Consider the following 23,339-nt stretch of genomic DNA (forward strand, 5'->3'; position numbering starts at 1 on the left):
ATTATCTCCTCTTCCCCCAACACCCAGCCACCCTCACCCCAGGAGCCTTCCTACCGGGCATAGACCTCCCGAGCCCTGGAGGTAACTGTATTCTGGAAGAGGGAGTTGTTGTCCTGGAAAAACTTCTCATACTTCTCCGAATTCACACTGGGATAAATCAGGCGGAACCCTCCACAGTTTTCCTTTTCATACTTCTCAGTTTTCTCTACACGCACGGCCTGAAAGCCCTTGACTTCCTCTTTCCTGTTGGGAAGCAGAACACAGGGCTGCAGTTAGGTTTTCTTGGGACCAAGCTTGGAAAGGACATGGCCTTTCCAAGGACATGGATGTCATCTAGGGTGAGACCAAGGCTTTGCACGCAAGAGTGTTCAACCAGCGTTTCCTAAGTAAATGAATACATGAACGTTTCCTGAAAGGAGATTCTAGCCCTCCTGGGACAGCTGGTGTCATAGTGCACTAACAGCTGGTTAGAACAGTCTTCCTGACAGCTCACCAAATTCTCTCCCATCACAGGTAAAGCCCATTTCCCTCTTGGCTTAGCTTCTGACGGGAGGTAGACTGTTACCTTTCCAATCACAGTCCCCGCTACTCTCCTCTGGAGAACCGGCTAAACTTGAGGGCTTCGTGGATAAGCCTGATGAGATTTTATGAGAGCTGATGATCTCATTCCCCCTCACAGCCCCCCGGGAGGTAGAGGTCAGGCCGGAGGATCAATAAGCCCTTTTGATAGTAGGGAAACCAGGAGCCCCTGAGCCATCCAGGGCCAAGTCATGACGAGGAGACTGATTCAGGGGATGCTCCTTAGATGATGCTGCCTCCTTCTCCAAGAGTTCAGTGGAAGGCATCCTGGAATGCCAGACAGCGCACACCTATCAGGCTCTGTGTCCAGACCTGACACTTGCCAGCGAGGTGACCTATACAGGCAGCTCCCCTTCCAGAGTCTTGGTCTTCTTAGCTCCAAAAGCAGGACATACAATCCCCCATGCTACCACCTACCCGCCCCCTCCTTACAGGGAAGACAGTGGACATGAACGTGCTCTGAGAAACACAGTGCCATCCAAACAGAGATGGCCTGATGCCATGGCCTGGTTCCAGAAGTTCAGTTCCGAAGGGTCAGGCTTGTGGGGAGGGCAGGGGCCACTGTGAGATCTGAAAAGCAGCAAAGCCAAGTCCTTGACGGGCTCTGAGATTTCCTTTTCGCTCTGCGGACGAAGGCCTCTGTTATAGAATGAAAGCAAATGCTATGCAGCAGGGATGAGGTGTCCCCCACAACTCAGTGACAAGGGGAGAACAGATGAATGTTCCTTTTTGTAATGACAAATGGTTTTACTTTTTTGTATCGGTAATCCCTGGATCTCTTCATATGATATTAACAAATTATATTCATCACATGTACTTATGTCTATAAATAAATCTATTTTTAGGAACAAAGGAATAACCACAGGAAAAACTGTTTAACCTGCCACATCCTGCAAATGGAAACTAATGTTCCAAACAGGATTATCATTTGTTAGAACTGACCCATGACTGTACCTGGTCTCCCGAGAACGACACTGCTGTAGGAACTGCCCCCGCTGTCTCTCCTCCTCCAAGACCTTCTTTTTGTCACAGCTTCTCAGGTTGATCAGGACCAGAGTGTCGTACAGCAGACTATCCTTTACCTCTTTATCCAACCAGGAGTCAGTGGAGAAGCTTGGAGAGTGGTTTACCTGTGAGGACAAGACGGCAGCTGGGGAGGCTGGGCAGCATGCAAGCAGGGGGTAAAGCTAAGTGCCCCCTCCACGGAGCCACCCGAGCCCACCTAGGGGCCCTGGCTACCACAATGAGTGGAAGAGAGAGGGAAAGAGGGTCTGGACTGGAGCCCCGGTGAAAAAAGGAAGGAGCAGAACCCCCTGCAGTGTAACTAGCTTTATTTCAGTCCTGAATTCCTGAGGAGCATGCCAAGGGGTGGGAGTGGGGGCACTGTCTTTGGTTTCCCCTCCATCTGGGGTGCATGTGCCCCTCCCGTGTACTGTGCACCCCAGGGAACAGCTGGAAGAGGGCAGTCCAGAGGGCCAGGCTGGGAGGTGGGGAGGGGAAGGGAGTGATGCATTCAGGATCCTGACAGGGGTTAAGGGTCAGGATGGTGGGAGGACTGAGATGACTCATTCCTGCTCACAGAAGAGTACATATTGTTCAGAGGCACTATGTGACATTTGAAGACTTCTAGCAGTTTCTGAAGGCTTGCTCCTGGTAGCTTATTCTGCTCTTTGGTAAGAGCTCTGAACGGCCATATTCTCCTTCCCACCTGCACTTGGGAACAAGGGCTAGGAATGGAGGAAAGGCAAGACCCCAGGAATTTGATATGTAATTCTGGGTCTTCCCTTCTGAGGGCTGCCTCTGTATCACTGGCAGCCGTCACCATCACCTCTGACTTGCACCACAACCCTGCCCTCGCCCCTGCTTCCGGTGTGTACTCTGAACGGCCGCGGGAGAGGCCTGCTCGCACAGGTCCAGTCAGGAAGAGACTCAGACACCCAGAACCTTCTCTTCCTCCTCTTCCCACCACCCCATGGGTCTGGAGGAGACAGGAAACTCACTGAGTGGCCCCCGCCCTTTTCCGTGCCCACAGACACTAGGTTGTTCTCTGCTGGTGCTTGGTACTGAATCTAGGCCCCAGATAGCCAGGCCCAGTAGCTCCATCTGATCTCAAATATCCTCCACCCAGCTTTGATGAAGATCAAAGTCTCCTTTCTGTGACGGAGACAACTCTGTTAGAAAAGGTAGAGCTGTCTTTAGAGTCACTCTGTGCCTGAGATCAGAGCTTCTAAGTCTGGGTGGACCTCAAGAAAGCACAAGGAATTCTCTAATTCCCGGCCGTCTACCTCCCTCTGGTGGCCGCTTTTCAGCAAAGGGAGACGCCCCAGGCAGCGAGCACCGGGGAGGCCGTTGCTCAGCAAGTGGATTACAACATGCTAGCTGAGCCAGGAGGGCGGAGGGATGGGACTGACCCCAGTCACAGGTGCCAGCTTCACCCCTCACCCCAACCTCCCTACCTCCAGCAGCCAGGGCTTGAGTTTGTGATCTAACAAAATGTCAAAGCCCAGGATTTCAAAGCAGGCGCTGTTGAGTGTGTGGTGGGGAAAGCAGGTGTGGTAGTTATGCTTGATGATGGGGTAGGCCGAGATGATCGTCTTGATAATAACGTCCTCAATGTCTCTCCAGATCTGCGCCACGTTGTAGCCATGGCTCTCCATGTACGTGTTGAAGGTGGAGAGCTTCCTGGAAGGGAACCACGGGCCATGAGGCAGGGCGGCCCACCTCTGGTCATCTAAGGCCGCAGAATGCTGGAAACTAGAAACTTCTAGAGAGGATAAAGTCCCAAAGCCAGTGGGAGGGACACTCAGGAGCCAGGGTAATAGCTGTGTCAGCTCAGGAGGACCCGCAGGAGGAAACATCTGTGGGCTGGGGCAGGGATTGGCTATCCCGCTGAATGGATGAATTTTAAAAATTGTAAAAACCAACACCCCACATCACAATGTTGCTTTGGTAGCAATGGTTTCTTAGCCTTTGGTGTTAATTAGAAGCACTTAAGGAGTCTTTTAAGACCACTGATATCTGGGTTCCACTTCCACTATCTGAGGGGATTCTGGGGACACTAAAAACACAGAAATAGTGTTAATTTTATTCAATGTTAACCCCCTAAAGGGAAGCCCAGAGGGAAAAGGCAATCCCAGGGCATTTCCACAGATAGAGTTACCCACTGTCCCAGGCAAACCAGATAGTCTTGACTTTACAGCTTAAAGTCCCACATCCCAGGAAACCCCTCAGTCACAGGCAAACCAAGATGGCTGGTCCCCCTGTCACAGATATCGGAGAATATCTGCCCCTTGCAGAGAATTTGTGAAGAAATGCTCCAGTCAGCTCTGAGCTGGGCAGTACAGAGACAGGACAAATCTGACAGGTCCAAAAGACAATGGTGGGGACAGATACCAGCCCCCTCACATACACACATGTGTGCACAGAGCCGAAGTAGGAAGTGAAAACATTGGAGGAGGAAATATGGGTGATGCAGGAGAATGAAAAGCAAAGAGAAGAATGAGAAGACAGGAAATACAGCTCAAGCAGCAGTCCATAGATCTGGACCCCAGTCGGTGGAGCCAATGCACACTTACTAAAGGCCTGCTGGTGGCTCCAGTGGTAAAGAACCCACCTGCCACTGCAGGAGACATAAGACACATGGGTTTGATCCCTGGGTGGGGAAGATTCCCTGGAGGAGGGCATGGCAACCCACTCCAGTATTCTTGCCTGGAGAATCCCATGGGCAGAGGAGCCTGGCGGGCTATAGTCCGTGGGGTCACCAAGGGTTGGACACAACTGAGCGACAAACACACTGCTGTGTGTGCAAAATTCATGCGATGAGGGGATCCTGAGAAAGCAGCACCTCTCCTGTGGGAAGCCTAAGGACCATTTGAGGAGCCAGCACACATATGAAACAACCAAAGACGCACTTATAGGACGACAGATAAACAGAGACACTCAGTACAGAGGCACGCCTTTCTACCCGCCACTGTCCAGGATGAAGTGCTGCTCGTAAATGAATTTTCCAGATCACTTGAAGCCAATCCTCTCAAGTGAAAAAAAAAAAAAGTGTTTAATTTGCCTAACTGGGAAATAAATATTCCCAAAATAGATTAGATACTCCTCTACCATCTTATAATAGACATTATGAATCATAACATAACCTCTTCTTGATGACTCAGGCACATCACAATGAACCCACATTACTGTGTAATTTCATAACGCCCAGTGGTTAGTCCATTCAATTTAACACACCAACTATGTGCCAGGCTCCCTGAAAGATGAAGAAGGCCCCGTGTCTGCCCTGGAGGCCTGCTAAGTTTCCAGTTTTTCTTCTTCACTGCTCCTACTGAGTTTGCAGTCTGGTGGGGATTTACTGCGGGTATGGTTGGTGTCAAGCTAGGAAGGGGGGAGTTTAGGGCAGGTGGGGCAGTCAGTAGGAGAAGCAGATGGTTTCAAAAGGTGAGGAAGAGGAGAATGAAGAGAGGTGAAAGCAAATTGGAGGGAGAGAAGGAAAACACTCTGCCTTAAAACATGGGAAACACCTAGATTCTAAAGCCAGGGCGCCATACTAACCCTCAAGGAACTTAAGTACAACTGGGTACACAGGACAAACATGTGCTCCAAGCAGAGTAGTTACAGGCTACAGTTGATGCTGACCAGGAGGATGGTGGGAGTCCAGAGATGGAGAGGTTTCTGGGGTGATTAGACTCAGATTCCACAGGCTTGTCCTTAGAGATGGAAGACAATTCTCCCATCTGACAAGTGAGGAAACAGAGGCCCACGGAGAAGATGGGTTTCCCCCACGCTGCAGTGGTTATGTGGCTGGACCAGCATCTAGGACCAGGTCAGAGAAGGCAACACTGAGCTTAGTTAGACAGAAAGGCCTTCAAGGATGTTTCCCTATGTTTCCAGGTGGAGCTGAGCAAAGGCAGAGAAGTGGGAATGAGCAAGGCTTGTGTATCAAAAAGCGAGCAAAAGAACATCCTCGGAGAACACCACAGAGTGGATGGTGCAGGCAGTGTTACTAGTAGTTAAGGGCAAGGACCAGACTCAGGAGTTAATTCCAGCTCTGCCACTTTCTAGCTGTGTAACCTTGGCCAAGTTTCTTAACATTATTATACCTGTTCCCTAATATGCAAACTTGGGAAATCATGCCAACTTAATAGTGTCATTGTGAGGATTAAATGTATTGAGGTGTGTAAATTTCTCAGAGCAGTGTCTGGCAGACAGCAAATGCCCAACAAATAAAATGGTAACTATTATTGTAGTAATAATAATAGTGGGAAATGGGGTCTGGTCAAAGCATAGAGCGACTAGAGGAGTTTGAACTGGTGCTCTAGGCACCTGGGAATCATACTGGTTGCCTGAGTGTGGAAGTAATGAGTATATGGAGTGTATAATAATAACAGGAGCCACCTGCGTGGGGGTTATGGTTTTTGAGGCCTATTCATACACATCATCTCAGTAAGTTCTTATGGTAAATCTGTTTGAGGCTGGCTGGCCAGGATTTGTTTTTATTGCATCATTTTATTTATCTATTTGTATTTATTTTGTGGGCTGCACTGCACGGCTTGTGGGATCTGATCAGTGAACTGATTAGGGATCAAACCCATGTGCCCCCTGCAGTGTAAATGCGGAATCCCAACCACGGGACCACCAGGGAATTCCCTATCATGTCATTTTATTTATTCGTTTGGCTATGCTGAGCTTTTGATGTGGCATTCAAGATCTTTTAGTTGAAGCATCTAGGATCTAGTTCCCTGACCAGGGATTGAACCCAGGCCCCCTGCATGGGAGTGCGGAGTTTTAGACACTGGACCACCAGGGATGTCCCAATCTCATCATTTCAGAGATGAGAAATCGGAGGTACAGAAAGGTTAAGCAGAGGTGCCTGGAGCCAAGGAGAAGAGTGATGAGGTCATGCAATAGTCAAGGAAGAGGCTGAACCAAGGTCAGGCCTGGTGGACAGGAAAGGACTGGGGGAAATTTGAAGGAAGGAACTTCAGAATTCAATGATTTGCTGAAAAAGGAAACATCTGAGATGATACCAAACTCTCCAATCCTGTGAATCAGAAGGTAGAGAGGGGGAAGCTTGGACTGCTGGGGTGGACATGAGGAGAGAGGATGCAAGACATTGGGAAATGCTGAGCAGAAGGCAACACAGACATCCAGGTGCAGCTGAGGAGAGATGGGCCTAGAGAAAGGGTGGATGGTGGACTGCGGGGGGCGGGTAGGAGAGGGGGCTCCAGCAGGGAGGGGGATGGACAAGAGCAGAGCAGTGAGGCCAGGCCTGGGTAAGAGAGGCGACGAGAAAGAAGAGGAAGGAAGGAAGGAAAATACAGGCAGCAGAACAATACTCTACACCCCCACCTTGGTCCTGGCACCACACACACACTGCCCATCACAGTCTGAGGGCCCAAAGTCCATTAGTGGTGTGTTTGTTCTCATAAGAGGAGGGGGATGGTGGTCCTTTAACTACACGCCTCTAGACTAAGGAGAAATCACAGTAACTAGGAGCGCTAGCGGTCTGGGAGCTCTCACAGGTCACGTGAGGCTTGGAGTGACCCTACGAGGTGGGCAGGGCAGGGCATCTCACTGCTCTCATCCTACAGACCAAGAAACGGAGGCTCACAGAGGTGAAGGGACTTGCTCCAGACTACTCAGCCAGCAAGAGTCAGAGCAGGGACTAGAAGCTGGGCCTCACCGAGCCCCGATGTTCAACATGGAACAATGCAGAATGCCAGTGGGTCCCCAAGGACCAGGTGGGCAAAGAGGAGGTCAGGGAGCTGTGGGCAAGATGGGTGGTCGGCACTCTCGGACAAGGGGGAGATCGCCTTCTATCCACCCGACACGTCCCCTTCCAGGAGGCTTAACCTACTGATTTTCCTTTTGCTTTGTGGAATTCTGCTACCGAGAGAGTTGTGAAATTTCCTATGCTTCTCTGATTCTCTGAAGCCAAACAGACTCTATTTACCAGTCCTTTAAGCCTGATACAAGAGAAAGATCATGCGCCTTGGAATCTGACAGACTGACATTTGTGTCCAGCTCAAGCATTTATAGCCTGTAATTTTCGGCAGCTTATTTAACCTCTCAGAGGCCCAGTCTCCTCATCTATAAAATGGAGGTGGTGCCTAACTCATAGCTGTCCACCTACAAAGGGGAGGTGATGGCACCTCTGCCATGGTGTTGCAAAAATTCAATGAAAAAAACATGCACACAAAGCACCAACATGGGCCCTGACACACAGGCCTTCCTTGCCCTCTCCCTTTAGCCTGCTGCTGCTGCCAAGTCACTTCAGTCGTGTCCGACTCTGTGCGACCCCACGGACTGCAGCCTACCAGGCTTCTCCGTCCGTGGGATTCTCCAGGCAAGAACACGGGAGTGGGTTGCCATTTCCTTCTCCCTTTAGCCTAGTCATCTTAAAACTCAGTGAGACAGGATTAGATGATAATAGAAATGTAAAAGCCACTGGGGAAAATGTAAAAGCCACTCACGCATTCCTCCCATTTCCCCCCATTCTTCTGGGGAAACTTCTAGCCAGCTAGCCACAGGTCATGTCACACCAGGACACCATGCCACATCATTTGAGAATCTCTGTCGGAGCAACACCCCAGGGAACCCCAGGCCTGGAAGGTCCTTCTCCAGTGGCAGACCAGCAATCGATAAATAGCTGTTGGTCTGAAAATGTCAGAAGGGCCAACTGTAATATGAGTATGTTTTGGTGTGTGTGTGTATCCTGCTAGGGAAACAGTTCATGTTTATCTCTCCTCCTCCCAACCCCCTAGGGTTTATGATGTGACCTTCTTTTAATGATTAACAGCCAGAAGGCAGAGACTAAGGCGTCTGTTCTGGGTTTAGAGGAAAAGAAATATTTTTTGAGACCACATGATCTGAGATGGAAACACTGATGGGGTCTGACGGGGTTTGAGTAGAATCACAGAGAGCCACTCTGAGCCCAGCAGGGGAAGAAAAGAGAAGGGGAACCGCTTCCTTACCTCTTGCTGCCAGAGTGAGCATCTTGAAGGAAATTGGCACTGTGCTTATTAATGGAATAATTAGTCAGGTGCATGCAGATATCGTTCTGGGGAAAGAGACACAAGTCTGTGGGGTCAGAAGGAAGCGCAGCCTCCCACATCCTCAATGCACCCTCCCATGGGCCCTGGGGTTTAAAGAGAAGGAAGAAGATGTCTTAGGGCTTACATATACTGGCAAAAAGGAGGAAGAAAGAAGGGGTACCCTATAGCTGGAGCATAACACTCCCACTCCTCTGGAGGCTGAGTGGCACTCTACTGAGGAAGACCTGAGGAACCTTGGGGCCAGGGATGTGGGGGAAGGACTAAGGGCTTGCCCATGTCGTTTTTTTGAGCACCATGGAACTGTGGTTTTGCAGTCAGGCCACGAGTCCCATCCTCGCCTCTTCCTAGTTCTGTGAACTTGGGCCTTGGCCCAAGGTCCTGGACTTTCCTAGTTCTGCTGTCCTTATAACTGGATTTTAGTTTCCTCATCTGTAAATTGGAGATGATAATCCCTATTCTGAGGGCTCTTGGGAAGGCTAAATCCAAGAACAGATACACCCTGTTACACACTAAATGAGAGTCCAGCAAGTGACAGCCACATTCACCCCGCCTTGGGAATGCAGATGTAACTAGGGGTTTTTTACCAGCTTAAAGAGGAAGTGGAGGGAGCGTGTCCCCGAGCTCACCAGGTTGTCTGTGCAGGGATGGGAGTAAGAGGTGGTGGCGAAGCGTGCCAGTCCTTCATTGTACACAAAAATCCTGAGGGGGTCACAGGATGTCATGAGCACATAAATCCGTAAGTCGAACTTGAACCCGTCAATGATAAAGGGCTGGGAGGAGAGAACAGAAGCCACACAGCGTCAGAGGAGAAACCCAGACCTGAAGCTCATTAGGGCCCTGTCTTGTGTTTGGTGTCAGCTCCAATGTTGCCTGTGTTTAAAAGAGGGTGGCCTGGGCCAGGACTGGAGAGGGAGATATGGGGCCTGGGCCCTGTGACCCATCACGTGACCCTGTGGAAGTCACTAAACCACACCTGGCCTTTGTTTCCTGATCTGTCGAATGGCACAAGTAAGTAACTACCTTGAAGAGCTCTCCTGGCAATGAAACAAAATAACATGAAGAAGTCCTGTGATGAAGGACATGTTGTCACCCTCCAGGACTGCATATACTACTGTTGCTCTTCTGCCAGAATTCTCATGCAGTTGCAATGCTGATGGCAATGCCAGCCAGGCTTCCCTTCCATGTACCTTCTAGAAGGCTCCCTCTCTGTCCTGGGCTTTATCTCCAGCCATGGAGTAAAGCTGGTTGCCCTGATCTCTCCAGAGCTACTTCTCTCTCCCAGAGGAGGTGGGATCTCCAGAGATCAGTGGCTGTTAGAGGCAAGGGGCCAGCCTGGCAGGGCCAGACCAACCTCCAAGGGTGCAAGGGCACGCTGGCCTAGGCACATGTCACCTCTCCAGTCAGAAGGCTTGGTCTGACCAAGTACAAGGCAGAAGATGGGATTCAGCATCACTCCCTCCCTGCCCTCCCTTCCCTAGTTTCACAGTGAAGCTACAGCCTGAGGGTGCATGGATGATAAATAAATAGTTATGATGAGGAAGTACCTTTGAGATATAGAGCTGACAGATCATATCCTCCCCTGGTTTGATTTCTTTCACTGTTCGGGTGATGAATATACCTTTCCCTTGGCAGCCCGAATCCGGCTTACAGATGTAAGTCTTATTTTTTCTTGACCTGCTGTAGTTCTGCAAATCTCCCCAGCTACCAGAGCAGGGAGGGAATGAGACACCTTTAGCTGGGGATCAGCGAAAATGAAAGCTCTTTATTTTTTTAAAAAAAGCTACAAAAACCCTGGAATTGACAGACAGATGCCCAGAGATCTGGAGAGATAGTGGAGCACACACAGTGGAGAGTGGATGGGCTCTGGAGGGAGATCAGAGCTGGATTTAAACCCAGGCAACATCACTCACCAGCAGTGTGGCCCTTTGCATGGACTTGATCTCACTAAACCTCAGTTCCCTCATCTACACAATGTGGACAATGGCAGTTATCTCATACATGACACAGTGCAGGCAAGGTGTTGGTACATGCCTCACTTCCCATAAAAGTAACTGTGATCCACGCAGTTTGGCTTTGAGTTTACAGATAAGAGATGTGGAGTTCTAAATCTGACTCAAGCCCTGACAAATGACGTGACTTTGGATCTCCTTCCCTGCTCTGGACTTCAGCTTTTCCTCTGTAACACCTCCACTCTAGCTAGAGGGACAGGGAAAGTGCTATCTTTTTATTTTAATTTTTGGCCTCACCCCATGGCATTTGGGATCTTAGTTCCCCAACCAGGATTGAACCTGCACCCCCTGCATTGGAAGGTGGAGTCTTAATCACTGGACCACTGGGGTAGTCCGGCAAATGCTATCTTTGAATGTACTTTGAAGAAAGTATACTCAGAAGCAAGCAACCAACTTAAAGCATTCTAAATCTCAGCCTTGCAATACTTCTTGTTTTCCATTTAACTCAAAGGAGCTTTGTGGCCACTGGAAAAGTCATGTAACTACAATGTCTCTCAGTGGCCAGGAAATCTGGAGGAGCCTGCTGACCTGATGACAAACACATTTCCTTCTAAGTTGCAGCTAAGCTCTGCCAATTGTTCTAGACAAGTCTGAAAAGGCTGGGCACCCTGGTGCTCTTGGTTTGGGAAAGCACTCAGTGGAGCAGGGACAGTGGGACTCCTGTGGGGCCCCTGCCCTATGAACATCATTCTGATGGCAATGCTTCTGTACCCCCACCTCCCCACCTCATCCAGACACCGGACTGTACCCAGGTCATGCTCATGTCACCTCACATTTCTCCTGCTTCTCAGCGGTGTGGTCCAGAGTACTTTATGTACCAGGAATGGATGTCCAGATGGATATAGTGAGACAGAGATGGGAAAAGGCTGACTGCCATGTCCTGCCATGGGTCAGAGGTCAGGCATCCCTCCCTGCTCCTAATGGTTAGAGGGCTCTAACTATCACCTCACTCCCTCCAGAAGTGCTCGAAGGCCTCAAAAATTCAGAAACTGCACAGTGAAAGGACTGGAACAAGTTCAAAATTAACAGCTTTCAAGGTGAGAACAAACTCTCAAGCCTGTGGGCACAGGCTCCAAGGCACCCAGCCCCTAAATGTCATCTAATTTTACGGGCAGAGCCTTGTGTTTTCTCAACCTTTGACACACCCTTTATCCCTTCTCTTCCTGAAGCGAGAGAAATGGAAGATCCCATGGGAAGGGAAAGTAGTAACCAGGGTTAGGGGCAAGAGGAAAATGTAAACTGGGGGTGGGGAGTGGAGAAAGGGGCACTCACTCAGCAGGAAGACACCAGGTCCTCGGGAAAAAGTGGAAATCTTTCGGGAACATCTTCAACATGCGGCTCATATTCCTGGCCAGCAAGTCCTTGCGGCAGATTTCACTCATCCCTGGGAAGTGATTGATTTTCTGCAAAGGAAGCCGAAGTGGTGAACAATGGGGCCCAGAGGAGCACCCAGGAGCTCCCCTTTGGGGTAGTCATAAGAGTGGGGCCCCACAGGGTCGATGCCACGCTTACACCGAGGACCAGCTCTGACCCAGATACCTGGTAACTTTTCATTTCCATCACCCGTTCCAGTGACACTGAGAAGTCAGTCCAGTAGAGAGTCCAGTCGTCATTTTCTCCTCCCTCTCGAAGGCCATACTGTTGGGCGGCCCTACGCACTGCCAGGAGGGAGAGGAAGAAAGACCCAAGGGGGAAAGTGGGGAAGAAGCACGAGAGGGGGAGGTTACGTTCCTAGGTGCTCCCAGACTATACACGGAAGCCAGACTAGTGGGCTCCTTGCCCCATCTGGACATGCCATTGCCGAGAAAGGAACACAGAGAGTCAAAAGCTATTGGAGAGCATGGCCTGTGCCCAGCGATCACCACAAAAGGTTTTCTGAGGTCAGTGTTTCACCCACCCTTGCCAGGAAGCAGGCCTTGGCTTTCCTCCAAACACTAGCACTGAGTGTTCAGGGAATATAAACTAATCCTTAACATCAGCCAAAACCAAGCTTAATTAGTAAGGTAAATTGACAGAAGAAAACTACACAGTGTATTTCAAAACCACACACATCCTTCTTTCCTGGTCCCTATTAATAACTGGGAGCTGACTCCAACACAAATTCAAATACCTTCAAGGACCTGGAAAGGAAGAAGTGCCTGTAGTGACCCAAAGAGTCAGGACCAGCCTAAAGCACCCAAATTCAAAGTGAAAATAATGACACTCTGCTCTGCAATCAAAGTAGGTCTGTAGGTCATCTTTCGCCCATGGACTGCCAGTTTGTAACTTGTGCTCCAAAAAAGAGCCATTGATTGCAGCCATCGCTGCCAGCTCTTCAACAGATCCCCCAATAACCATCAACAGGAACTATAGATAGTGGAAGTACACACCACTGAGATCAAAACTCGTATTTTCTTGGAATGAGATACCCAACCTTCTCAAATAGTTCATTGGACTGGGAGATGCAAAGAACACAATTAGAACCCCTTTCCTGTCCTCAGGAATATGTGAGTGACCCTTCCCAACTCTTTGGGGGAATCTGGTGGGGTCCCCATGGTGGATGCGTTGAGGGCAGATGCTCACCACTCTCATATCGGCAGCTGGATAGATTGATCACCAATCATCTGGAAAAGAGAAAGGGGAAAGCACCAAGACAGAGACAGACACACTTGCCAGAACAAGTGACTGCATGCAAAAACATCCAGCCCCATGGGAGCTGAGTGAACTCTCAGTGGCCACACTGAGCCTGCTTTGACCATCCCTGTTACCAAGGACACACACCCCTGTAGCTGCAGAGTGACAGGAAACATGGGTGCAGAGTACTGTTGCTCTGCCTATGAGCTAGAAACTCTGTATTGTGATTATTGCTGATTTTGAAGCTTCACATTAACATCATCACTCCTCAATCCTCTAATTCCAGTGGCCCATCAGGAATAGGAAGTGAACATCTTTTTGGCCAAAATATTTAATGGTCTCCCTCCTACTGCCCCCGATTAAGGGAAGCTATGAGTTAGAAAGCAGATAAGATGTCAGATATCAATCAGTCTGAGGAGTGATTCATTCCCCCCTCACCAAGAATGGAGTAGGGTATGGCAAAATATTAAATAAGAACTGGAATACAGAAGCCACAGTCAGATCCTAAGAAATCAATGTGGTTCTGTTACATTTAAAGTATACTGAATCCCCAAGACAATAAGTGCTCTCTTAAAATGAGGAAATCGTCTCTCCCCACACAGTTTTTCAAAAGGCATTCTAACAACAGAATAAAGATGAGGACAGGTGTGGTTTTAGATTACACACACCATTATTTGATTCTATAAAACAGATAATCAAAAGTAGGTTCTTTTTCATATGAACCAAAAATGGTGTGACTTACTCCACAGTTTCTCCTTTACTTACTCCTTCGCAGCTGAGGCCCCCTCCCCTCCAGGTCCCTCCTGCTTTTCCCAACATGGATCCCCATTCCCCATCTTGCAATCCTAACCTCTTTTTCTTCCTCTTCTTCTTGCCTTGCTGATGGGCACTCTGAAGCCCCCTTTGCGCCCCAATGTTCTCTCTCACAAAAGCCATGGTGATGATTTCTTTAGAATCTTCTATAGAACCATCCTCTTTCTCTTCTGAGTCTGTCCCTTCCTCTTCTTCCAAAGGTAGGCACTGGAGCATCTCCCCTGCCTGCGAGGAGGCTCGGGGGAAATACTGCCCCCGCCTCTACCCTGGAGAGAGGGCAAACAGAATGGCAGTTACTCAGATCCACCTGCAGGGGGACCCCCTCCCTTGCTCATGTGGGCGGTGGGCCAGCACTCAGAACCAGACAACAGGTTGCAGTGCATGAAATGCTACCTCACCTCCACGGTTCGTGCAAGCTCCAGCAAGGAGCTGATTCCACCTTTTGCCATGACTATGACCTTGGGGACTCACTCAGCCAACTCTGGCCTTGGTTTTTCCCTCCTGGGGTTTTCAGCATCATAGCAAGCTGAGATGCTATGCCCGGCACCAGGTAAACAGTCTTATTAAACTGAGTGTCTGGAGACAGCCTCAGAACTGAGCCCTGAGCCTCCCTAGCTGAGGGAGTTGGTCCCCATGGTTGTAGACGGGGTGCTTTGAGGAGGTCTGTTAACTATTCAGGCACTGCACCAAACATCCCGCATGCAACTGACATTCACAAATGCAGGACTGACTTGTAGCTGACTGAGCAAGACTCCAGTCCAGGGTCAGATGCAACCCTTCAGAGACTTCAACCACAGAAGAGGCTACAGTGTCTCCCTCACCATCCAATTCAAAATAAAAGCAAGACAAAATAATAAAATACCTACAAGGAAGTCCAGCAAAATTTTCATCCCCTAACCCCACCTCCATGATGACTTCCTTGATGCTTGCTTGAAATTTCAAAATCAAGTTTTTCGACGTGGATTTTAATGCCCTTGCTTCACTAATCCTTAGGAATGTGTTTAGTCTGCCTTTGGGTAAGCTAGAACTGGCCAGGCCCAATGAACTGATTCATATCCCCTTCACATCTGAGGCTTCTATGACCATAAAACCAGATTTCTGGTACATTCTCCTCACCTCCCCAAACCCCACCAACCTCTTCATTATTTTAATCCCTCTGATTTGATGCCAATAGTCCTCTTGCTAATTACCCTATTCTTTCCTCAAAACTCCTTGGCTTTTAAAAAATGGTTAATACCTTTACTACAATTTATTCTAATTTATTATTATCATTGAAATACTGTTAATGTTATAACATTAAAGGAAGCTCAGAAAAGGGCAAGGTGGGAAGCCACCTGTAACTAACAGAGCAACTTTGGCCTTTTCGTGCATTCTCTTTTTTTTAATGTGGACAATTTAAAAAGTCTTTATTGAGTTTGTTGCAAAACCGCTTCTGTTTTATGTTTTGGTTTTTGGCCACAAGGCACGTGAAATCTTAGTTCCTGGCCCAGGGATCAAACCTGTGTCTTCTGCATTGGAAGGCAAAGTCTTAGCGACTGGACCAGAGGGAAGTCCCTTGTATATTCCTTTTTATTCTAAAATTCTAATTATCGTTAGTCTTATATAATTATACAAGTCTTACATATGTCTTATATAATTAAGTCTTATATAATTATAATTATATAATAAACAACATTTGATCTGCTTTTTGTCCCTTACTATCATATCATAACCATTCTTTTGGTTGTGGCAAAGTTTACATAGTTCTAGCTTTTCATCATTGTGTAATAATATCCCACTGAAGGAATGTGTCTGAATTTAACCAGCCGTTGCAATTAAATGCAGTTATTGGCAATGAAAGTTGCTTTCAATTCTGCTATTATATAAATAGCTCTAAAATGCACACTTTCATGTATAGAAGAGCCTTTATTTCTTTAGGATTATAGTCTTAAGATATTTATCCAGAACCAGAATTACTAAATTAATGGATATGGAAATTATGTAGCCTCTGATATTTTATTTATTTATTTATATCGCCATGTTATTTCCCAGAGGGATTCCAACAATTTCAGCTACCACCAGCAGCATGCAATTACAGCAGGCTCAGCAGAGTCACACAGCCTCTTGGGAATCACCTCCCCTCTATACCCAACCTTGCTAATTCTAGACAACTTCGATACCTTACAGCCGTGTTTTATTTAACATTATGATACCCTGCCACCACTCTCCATTTCTTTTTCAAACCAAGATGGGGGAGGGTGCTCTAATTCAGAGGCTACCTATGAATAATTTAATAATAAAACCCTACATGGACATAATTCCTTAGGTTTTCCAAAGAATTTTCAATACACCATCTCACTGAATGCTCGTAGCCACCACTGAGAGGAACAGCAGAGCTCTTAAGTGGCCAAGAACTGCCCCTGGTTTCTCTCTCTTGCTGAAGAGGGCTGTTCCTCACAGCCAAGCCATCTGTGGTGACGCCTGCCCTGAGCAAGGGGAGAAAGGCTGCACTCAGTGCAATTAACGGATGAAACCTGGGCGTTGTGCGTCAGTTTTTCTCAGTGAACAGGCATATTCTTGGAAAAGTTCAAGAGGACTGCAGTACATGAAATCTTGACCTTGGACTGCTCGCTTCCTGCCAGGTAAACGGCCGGCTCCCCTCCCCTGGCCTCCACAATGGCTCCTGTTTACCAAGCCCTCTAGGAGGAGTGGCTCCGTTTACCTAAAGGTTAATGTTAACTTGAGGAGGGAAAACTGACCCTGAATCTGGCCTCTGGAGTTGCAAGTTGTCTTTGCCCTTTTTCAAATCCTTGCCCAAGTGGTAAAAACAAGTCATGGTTGCTTGTATTTGTCTGCCTCAAAGAGAACAACAACAACCCCCCCTAAAAAAAAAAAAGCCAGTCAAATTCTGTTTACTCTTGCACAAGAGAGCCTCGGGCACAGAAGGCAAGGAAGGGACAGAGCTTGTGTAGTTCTGTGGGTTCATCATGGCAGACTTGCCCACCTTCCTCTGTAAACTAGGCTACATGAGACACACTTGGAAGGCACCCGAGACAGATGCAAGACAGCAGACAACAGCCATTGCCACATGTGACTATTTTCACTTTGTCTTTGGGAGCTTTCTCTTCCTCAGCCCTCTTCTTCCTGTTTCATACCCAAGGCTAAATCCTGTTGGCTTCTCTCCAGCCCCTAAAAGAGAACAGCTCACTCAACATTTGTCACCAGGGTTTGCCTCCTGAATCTAGCCTACAGAAATGTTTACTTGCCCCACAGTGGTGGTCATCACTGTTAGAGATGTAAAAAAGAAGTAGCTGCCAATAACTGGGAAATGTAGATCTGTCATAAAAATCTAGATGTCCATTCCTTTCAGAAAAGGAGGTCCCCATAGCTTCAGACCAGCAATCAACCAGAACAGAGCAATGGCTCCCTCTCTAGACATTTTCCAGTCTGCCTCAGTCCCTATCATTCCCTGTTGTCTCCCTGATTCAGGAGCCAAGTGACAGTTACCCTCATGTTATTGTTTTCCACTTAGCAGCATTAAGAGAGAGAGGAAACACTTTTGTATGCCCCAGATCACTGCTCTTTCATTTAGGCTCCATGTCTGACCCCACAGACATCTGAATTTACTCAGACTCTGCTAGCAGATCTCAACTTTTCTTTCCCAGTCTCAGCAACTACTCCCTGTTAACCTGGGGGTTCCTACCTACTCTTCTGTCTTAAAATTTGGTCAAAAGCAATCTTGTAGCCTTGAGAAATCAAAAGAGGTGAGGCCACAGATTCAAAGAACAAGGTTAAGGAGAATGCAAAGAAGGGAGGGGGGCTGCTGCTGGCATCCTGAAATACGGTACTTATATCCTAGTGGAAGGGCCTGTGCCTGATGCTGAAGCTCCAATACTTCAGCCACATGAGAAGAACTGACTCATTAGAAAAGACCCTGATGCTGGGAAAGACTGAAGGCAGGAGGAAAAGGGGATGACAGAGGATGGGATGGTTGGATGGCATCACCGATTCAGTGGACATGAGTTTGAGCAAGGTCCGGGAGATGGTGAAAGACAGGGAAGCCTGGCATGCTGCAGTCCACGGGGTCGCACTGAGTAACTGGCAACAACAACAAAGGGCCTGTGCAGTCAGGGATGTGGCTTTAAACCACTTACTAAGAGGCAGCTGTACGCAAGTGGCTAAGAACTCAAGATTCTGGAGTCTATCTGCCTAGATTTAAGTCCATGCTTTGCCACTTCCTAGGCGTGTGGTCTCAGGCAATTTACTTATCATAACAGCTCTCTGCCTTAGCTTCCTTAAAATGGTGTGCCCCAGCCATGAGAATTAAATGTAGTAATTCATTTGAGTTAATACAGTCTGCTTAGGAGAGTGCCTGGCACATAAGCAGGTGCTCACTATTTGCTATCATTCTCAGCTGTGTGGCCCTGGACTGTGACTTCTCTGATGGAAGAGGCTATTGTGAATTCTCAACTCTTGCCACAGTGTCTGACACATAACAGAGATCCCTATGCTTCTTGAATGAATGGACTGGAAGGATGAATAAACGCAGGAACTAGTTTCACTTTTCTAAGGTTCCTTTTCCTCATCTATATAATAGAAATGTTGTGTGAGCATAAAAAATAACTTTTTTTAAGCATTGACTTTGCATCCTTTCATACAGAAGGCATTTAAAACAGTTTCATTCACTATAATAGTAAATACTATTTACAACCTACTTACCTAGACTACTTAGCATGCATGCGTGCTAAGTCGCTTCAGTCCTGTGAGACTCTGTGTGACCCTATGGACTGTATAGCCCACCAGGCTCCTCTGTTTGTGGGATTCTCTAGGAGTGGGTTGCCATGCCCCCCTCCAGGGGGTCTTCCCAACCCAGAGATCAAACCCATGTCTCTTACGTCTCCTGCGTTGGCAGGCAGATTCTTTACCACTAGCACCACCTGGGAAGCCCACTTACCAAGTATAACAGGTATTAATTATACTTACCAAGTATAACAGGTATTAATTATACTAAAGCACTTTACATACATACTGTCTCATCTCATCCTCATAATATCATACCATAGATACTCTCTTACTTCTACTACAGATGAGAAGGCTGAAACACAGAGAGGGTAAGAGGCAGACCTGGGATTAGAAGCTATATTCATATTCATCTGACCCCACATCCTGTCTCTCCTCTACACTCCATCCACTGCCTTTTCCTCTCTGCCAATCACCCGTAAACGACCATAACCATAAAGTGAAGCGACTGATTTCCTAGCTCCCAGAAGCAGTCTAGTGATGTTAGCCTCTTAAGAATCAGCTGGTCCCACACCATTTTCCTTTAAGCCAAATACTTCTAAATCCCCACTTCCAACAAGGGGCCTGGATCTCCCCAGATCTGACATAATCTGAGACCAGCCCTATTGTTCCTACTGTGTATGTATTTTTACTCTGTTTCTTTCCCTTCTTTTCGCCAGTGTCCACACTGTACCAGGGCTCTTATTTGAGTGTAATTAGAGCATGTTCCAGTGGGATTCCTGAATATTACAGTGGGGAGGAACCTTGGAAATTGTCCAGTTCAGCCTGTTTGCTTCTTAGAGGTTTTGAAATCCCCCTCCCAGCTAGCGGACAGGGACAACTTGTAGAAAGCCAGAGAGAAGTCAGCAGAGCCAGGATCAAAGCCCCAGCTTCCTGCCCTTCTACATAGCTTTCCATTATGCCAGTCAGTGGGCAGGCAATATAGACCAAGGGACTTAGGGAGTTAAAGCAAAAACAACATACATACTATGCTGCACAAATATATGTAGCAAACATAGCAAATATCATCTTCAGTTCTTCTTGATGACACAAGACACAGTCAATTCCCCTTCCTAAGTAAAATAGTTAAGACAGTGGGAAAAAACCCTGTTTGCATTTTGGTATGGGATTTGATCTTGGGATCTTCCAAGCAGAGGTTGCCAACCAAAGCCTAGTGACAGCATGAAAATGACTTCCATTGGCCACCAGGGGGAGGGGATGAGCACCGGGAGAGCTCCACGCAAGCAAACACAACGCAGGTTACTTGGAGAGACCCATTTCCACTTCTCAAAGACTACACATGTTGACTACTCTTGGCCCGAGAGGTGCTACAGAAGGGTGGGAAATGTTTAGTGCTTTCCTTTGCTAGGCTGAATTAATATGTTTAGTTGCTCAGTCATGTCCGACTCTGCAACATAGACTGCAACCTGCAAGGCTCCTCTGTCCATGGGGATTCTCCAGGCAAGAATACTAGACTGGGTTGCCATGCCCTCTTCCAGGGGATCTTCCCAACCCAGAGATTGAACTCAGGTTTCCCGCATTGCAGGCAGATTCTTTACTGTCTGAGCCACCAGGGAAGCCTGAGAATACAGGAATGGGTAGCCTATCCCTTCTGCAGAGAATCTTCCCAACCTAGGAATCGAACTGGGGTCTCCTGCATTTCAGGCAGATTCTTTACCAGCTGAGCTACCAGGGATTAATATGGGGGTCTGTAAAAGGGAGGAAAGAATCATTTGGTTGTTAAGTGTTTCAAATGTTAGCCTAGTTTTTTTAACCCTGACCTTCACAACCTAGGCTTTTCTTTTGGTCTGTAGGAATTCATTCAGCACTGAAGAGTTTTCCTACTGTGTCTGCCTGTGATTTCCTTCTCTTCTTCCAAATAATAGGTTTTCCTGCACTCCACTCACCTTTTCGTCTTTTAGTCCTCATTCCCCTACCAGAAGCATAGAACGCCTCTGCTAGCTATTAGAAAAGATAGAAGTAGATAGGGCAAAAAAGATATGGAGTAAGACCTCTGGATCTTGCTTTTAGCTTTGCCTCTTTGACATAGGATATCATATTTAGAAGCCAGTGCTTATATTCTCCCTCATTTCCTATCTTTTCTGTCATTACAGAATCACCACTAAGATTAATATCCAGGAAAGTGCTTTGAACTTTGAAGCGGGCAGGATAAAATAAAATGCCTACTATGGTCCTCCACTCCTTCCCCTACTCTAGCAAGGTTATTTTTTCTGCCTCTTGTTACCAGAGTCAATTTGAGCACTATTTGGTCTATATTTTAGCATAAAACTATGACTTCAGAAAGGAAGGGCTTCCCTGGTGCCTCAACTGGTAAAGACTCTGCCTGCAATGTAGGAGACCTGGGTTCAATCCGGGGTTGGGAAGACCCCTTGGAGAAGGGAACGGCTATCCACTTCAGTATTCTGGCCTGAAGAATTCCATGGACTGTATAGTCCATGGGGTCACAAAGAGTTGGACACGACTGAGAGACTTTCACTTTCACTATGGTCTTTTGGCTTTTCATTCTATCCACCCTTTGAATTTCAGCACAGGGCCTGAAGGGACCCTTAGCAAAACCCAGACTAACAAGGGAGGCACTCAACTATTCAAGGGTTTTGCCAATAAGTGCTGAGAATAACTAGCCACGTTCCCTGCGAACAAGAAACTTGCTGACTCAGATGCCATCTTTTATTCTGCTAGAAATCAAGGCATTCTGCAAGACTGGAAGATGCAATTTTCAGGCAGGCTCATACCCAGTCATTTTCTCCACATTACGCAGTCGGACATGACTGAAGCGACTTAGCAGCAGCAACTAGCAAAGACAGATTGGTTCTGGATCCAAACCCCACCTCTACCACTTACTATAACAGAAGCGTGACTGTGGATGAGTGAGTCTCTCCGTACCTCAGTTCCCTCATAGGTAAAATGAAAATAATATTCACCTCATGAGGTTGCTTTAAAGATTACGTGAGTTAATATATCTAAAGCTCTTAAAGTAATGTTTGGTTCAAAATAAGGGCTATTGTAAAATGAAAATGTAATTGTGGCACTGGTATACACAATAAATAACTTAAGTGCCTAGCACATACTAGGGTTTAGTAAACTGTTAACTCCCTTCCCACGTTCATTCCTATTAATAAATATGTTACGTTTTTCCCTAGGGTTCAAGTCCCAAAGAATTTTCCTCAAGCCTAGAAGGGTTTTCCTTCAGGAAGGTGAAAAATAACGCCTAGAAGTGAAAGAAAAAGGAGATAGGTTATTTGCTGCTGCTGCTGCGAAGTCGCTTCAGTCATGTCAGACTCTGTGTGACCCCACAGACGGCAGCCCACCAGGCTCCCCTGTCCCTGGGATTCTCCAGGCAAGAACACTGGAGTGGGTTGCCATTTCCTTCTCCAATGCATGAAAGTGAAAGTGAAGTAGCTCAGTCGTTTCCGACTCTTAGCGACCCCATGGACTGCAGCCTACCAGGCTCCTCTGCCCATGGGATTTTCCAGGCAAGAGTACTGGAGTGGGTTGCCATTGCCTTCTCCGAGGTTATTTGCAGAGGGCTGGAAAGGAGGTAGGTTATTTGCAGGGGGCTGCGCTGCCACGAGAAACAGAGTGTCTTTCTGTAAGGATTCTTCAGACAAAGGAAGAAAGGTGGTCAGGAGAAGGATCCGAGGATGAGGAATGAGGAAAGGGACAGAGTTGTGCGATTCCCAGGGATCTCTGGTATCTCAGGGACAGCTCCCTGGGGGCAACGATTTGGGGAAATCGAGGGAGGGCAGGAAGTGAGGGTGTGCACAGAGGGCGACCCAGGTTTGGGAGGAAAGGTAGGTTAGGAAAGAGTGAGGAGCTGGGAAAAGAATGGCTGGTGTGTGAGAAAGGTACTGGCATGGGGTCCTGAGGATGAGAAAAGGGAGTGAGAATATTTCAGCAATGAACTGAGTATGGGGCGTGGAAGAGGGCAAGCGATACCTAGACCTGATGAGAAGAGGTGGGCTACAGGAGAACCGAGAGAAAGCAGGGGCGTGCGGGAGGCTTTTGCCACAGAATGCCACCAGGGAAGGGCAGAGGGGTAGCCTTGGGAAACTGGGCACCGTGGGGGACGAGGGGGACATGTAGAACCCGGTTTTCACTGGCGAGGCACTAGGAGGCCGCAGCCTGGGGGCAGCAGCGGGCTTTGGGGCGCTCTTACCCGCAATTCCTATTCCCCCGTCTCGCCCCCGCTTGCCGCCCGTATAGTTCGCAACCACACTCGTGGGTCCCCTCCTCGGAGACACGCTCCCTCTGGCTGCCAGACAACCCCTAACCCCAACCCTAGCCGCTCCTAATTTGGGGTCCACCCGGCCCCCCTATTTGCATATAGGGCTTTCCAGGGCTTCGATTGGCCCCTTCGGTAGTTGGCATGCCCCTAGCCTCCCGAATCCAGTTAACCGCTCGGAGAGAAGCGCCCGAGGTCGTCCCGGGAGACGCCGAGGACGCTGGGACGCGGGGCCGCGCTCCAGCCGCGCGAGGCGCAACTACC

General features: G+C 48.0%; 1 protein-coding gene across 1 annotated transcript in view; it reads right to left on the minus strand.

Moving 5' to 3' along the window:
* TTLL6 (tubulin tyrosine ligase-like family, member 6) overlaps positions 1-23,130 on the minus strand; it is a 46,822-nt gene extending 23,692 nt beyond the window's left edge. Inside the window, 11 exon segments of the mRNA XM_010842744.1 lie at positions 55-243; positions 1,534-1,709; positions 3,036-3,261; positions 8,559-8,644; positions 9,266-9,409; positions 10,184-10,340; positions 11,921-12,051; positions 12,188-12,306; positions 13,211-13,251; positions 14,112-14,323; positions 23,002-23,130. Coding sequence (XP_010841046.1) covers positions 55-243; positions 1,534-1,709; positions 3,036-3,261; positions 8,559-8,644; positions 9,266-9,409; positions 10,184-10,340; positions 11,921-12,051; positions 12,188-12,306; positions 13,211-13,251; positions 14,112-14,290 — 1,448 coding nt within the window. The 5' untranslated portion in view covers positions 14,291-14,323; positions 23,002-23,130.
* Positions 23,131-23,339: the final 209 nt, after the last annotated feature.

This window comes from Bison bison, unplaced genomic scaffold (assembly GCF_000754665.1).
Source record: "Bison bison bison isolate TAMUID 2011002044 unplaced genomic scaffold, Bison_UMD1.0 scf7180017864180, whole genome shotgun sequence".
Classification (NCBI taxonomy): Eukaryota; Metazoa; Chordata; class Mammalia; order Artiodactyla; family Bovidae; genus Bison; species Bison bison.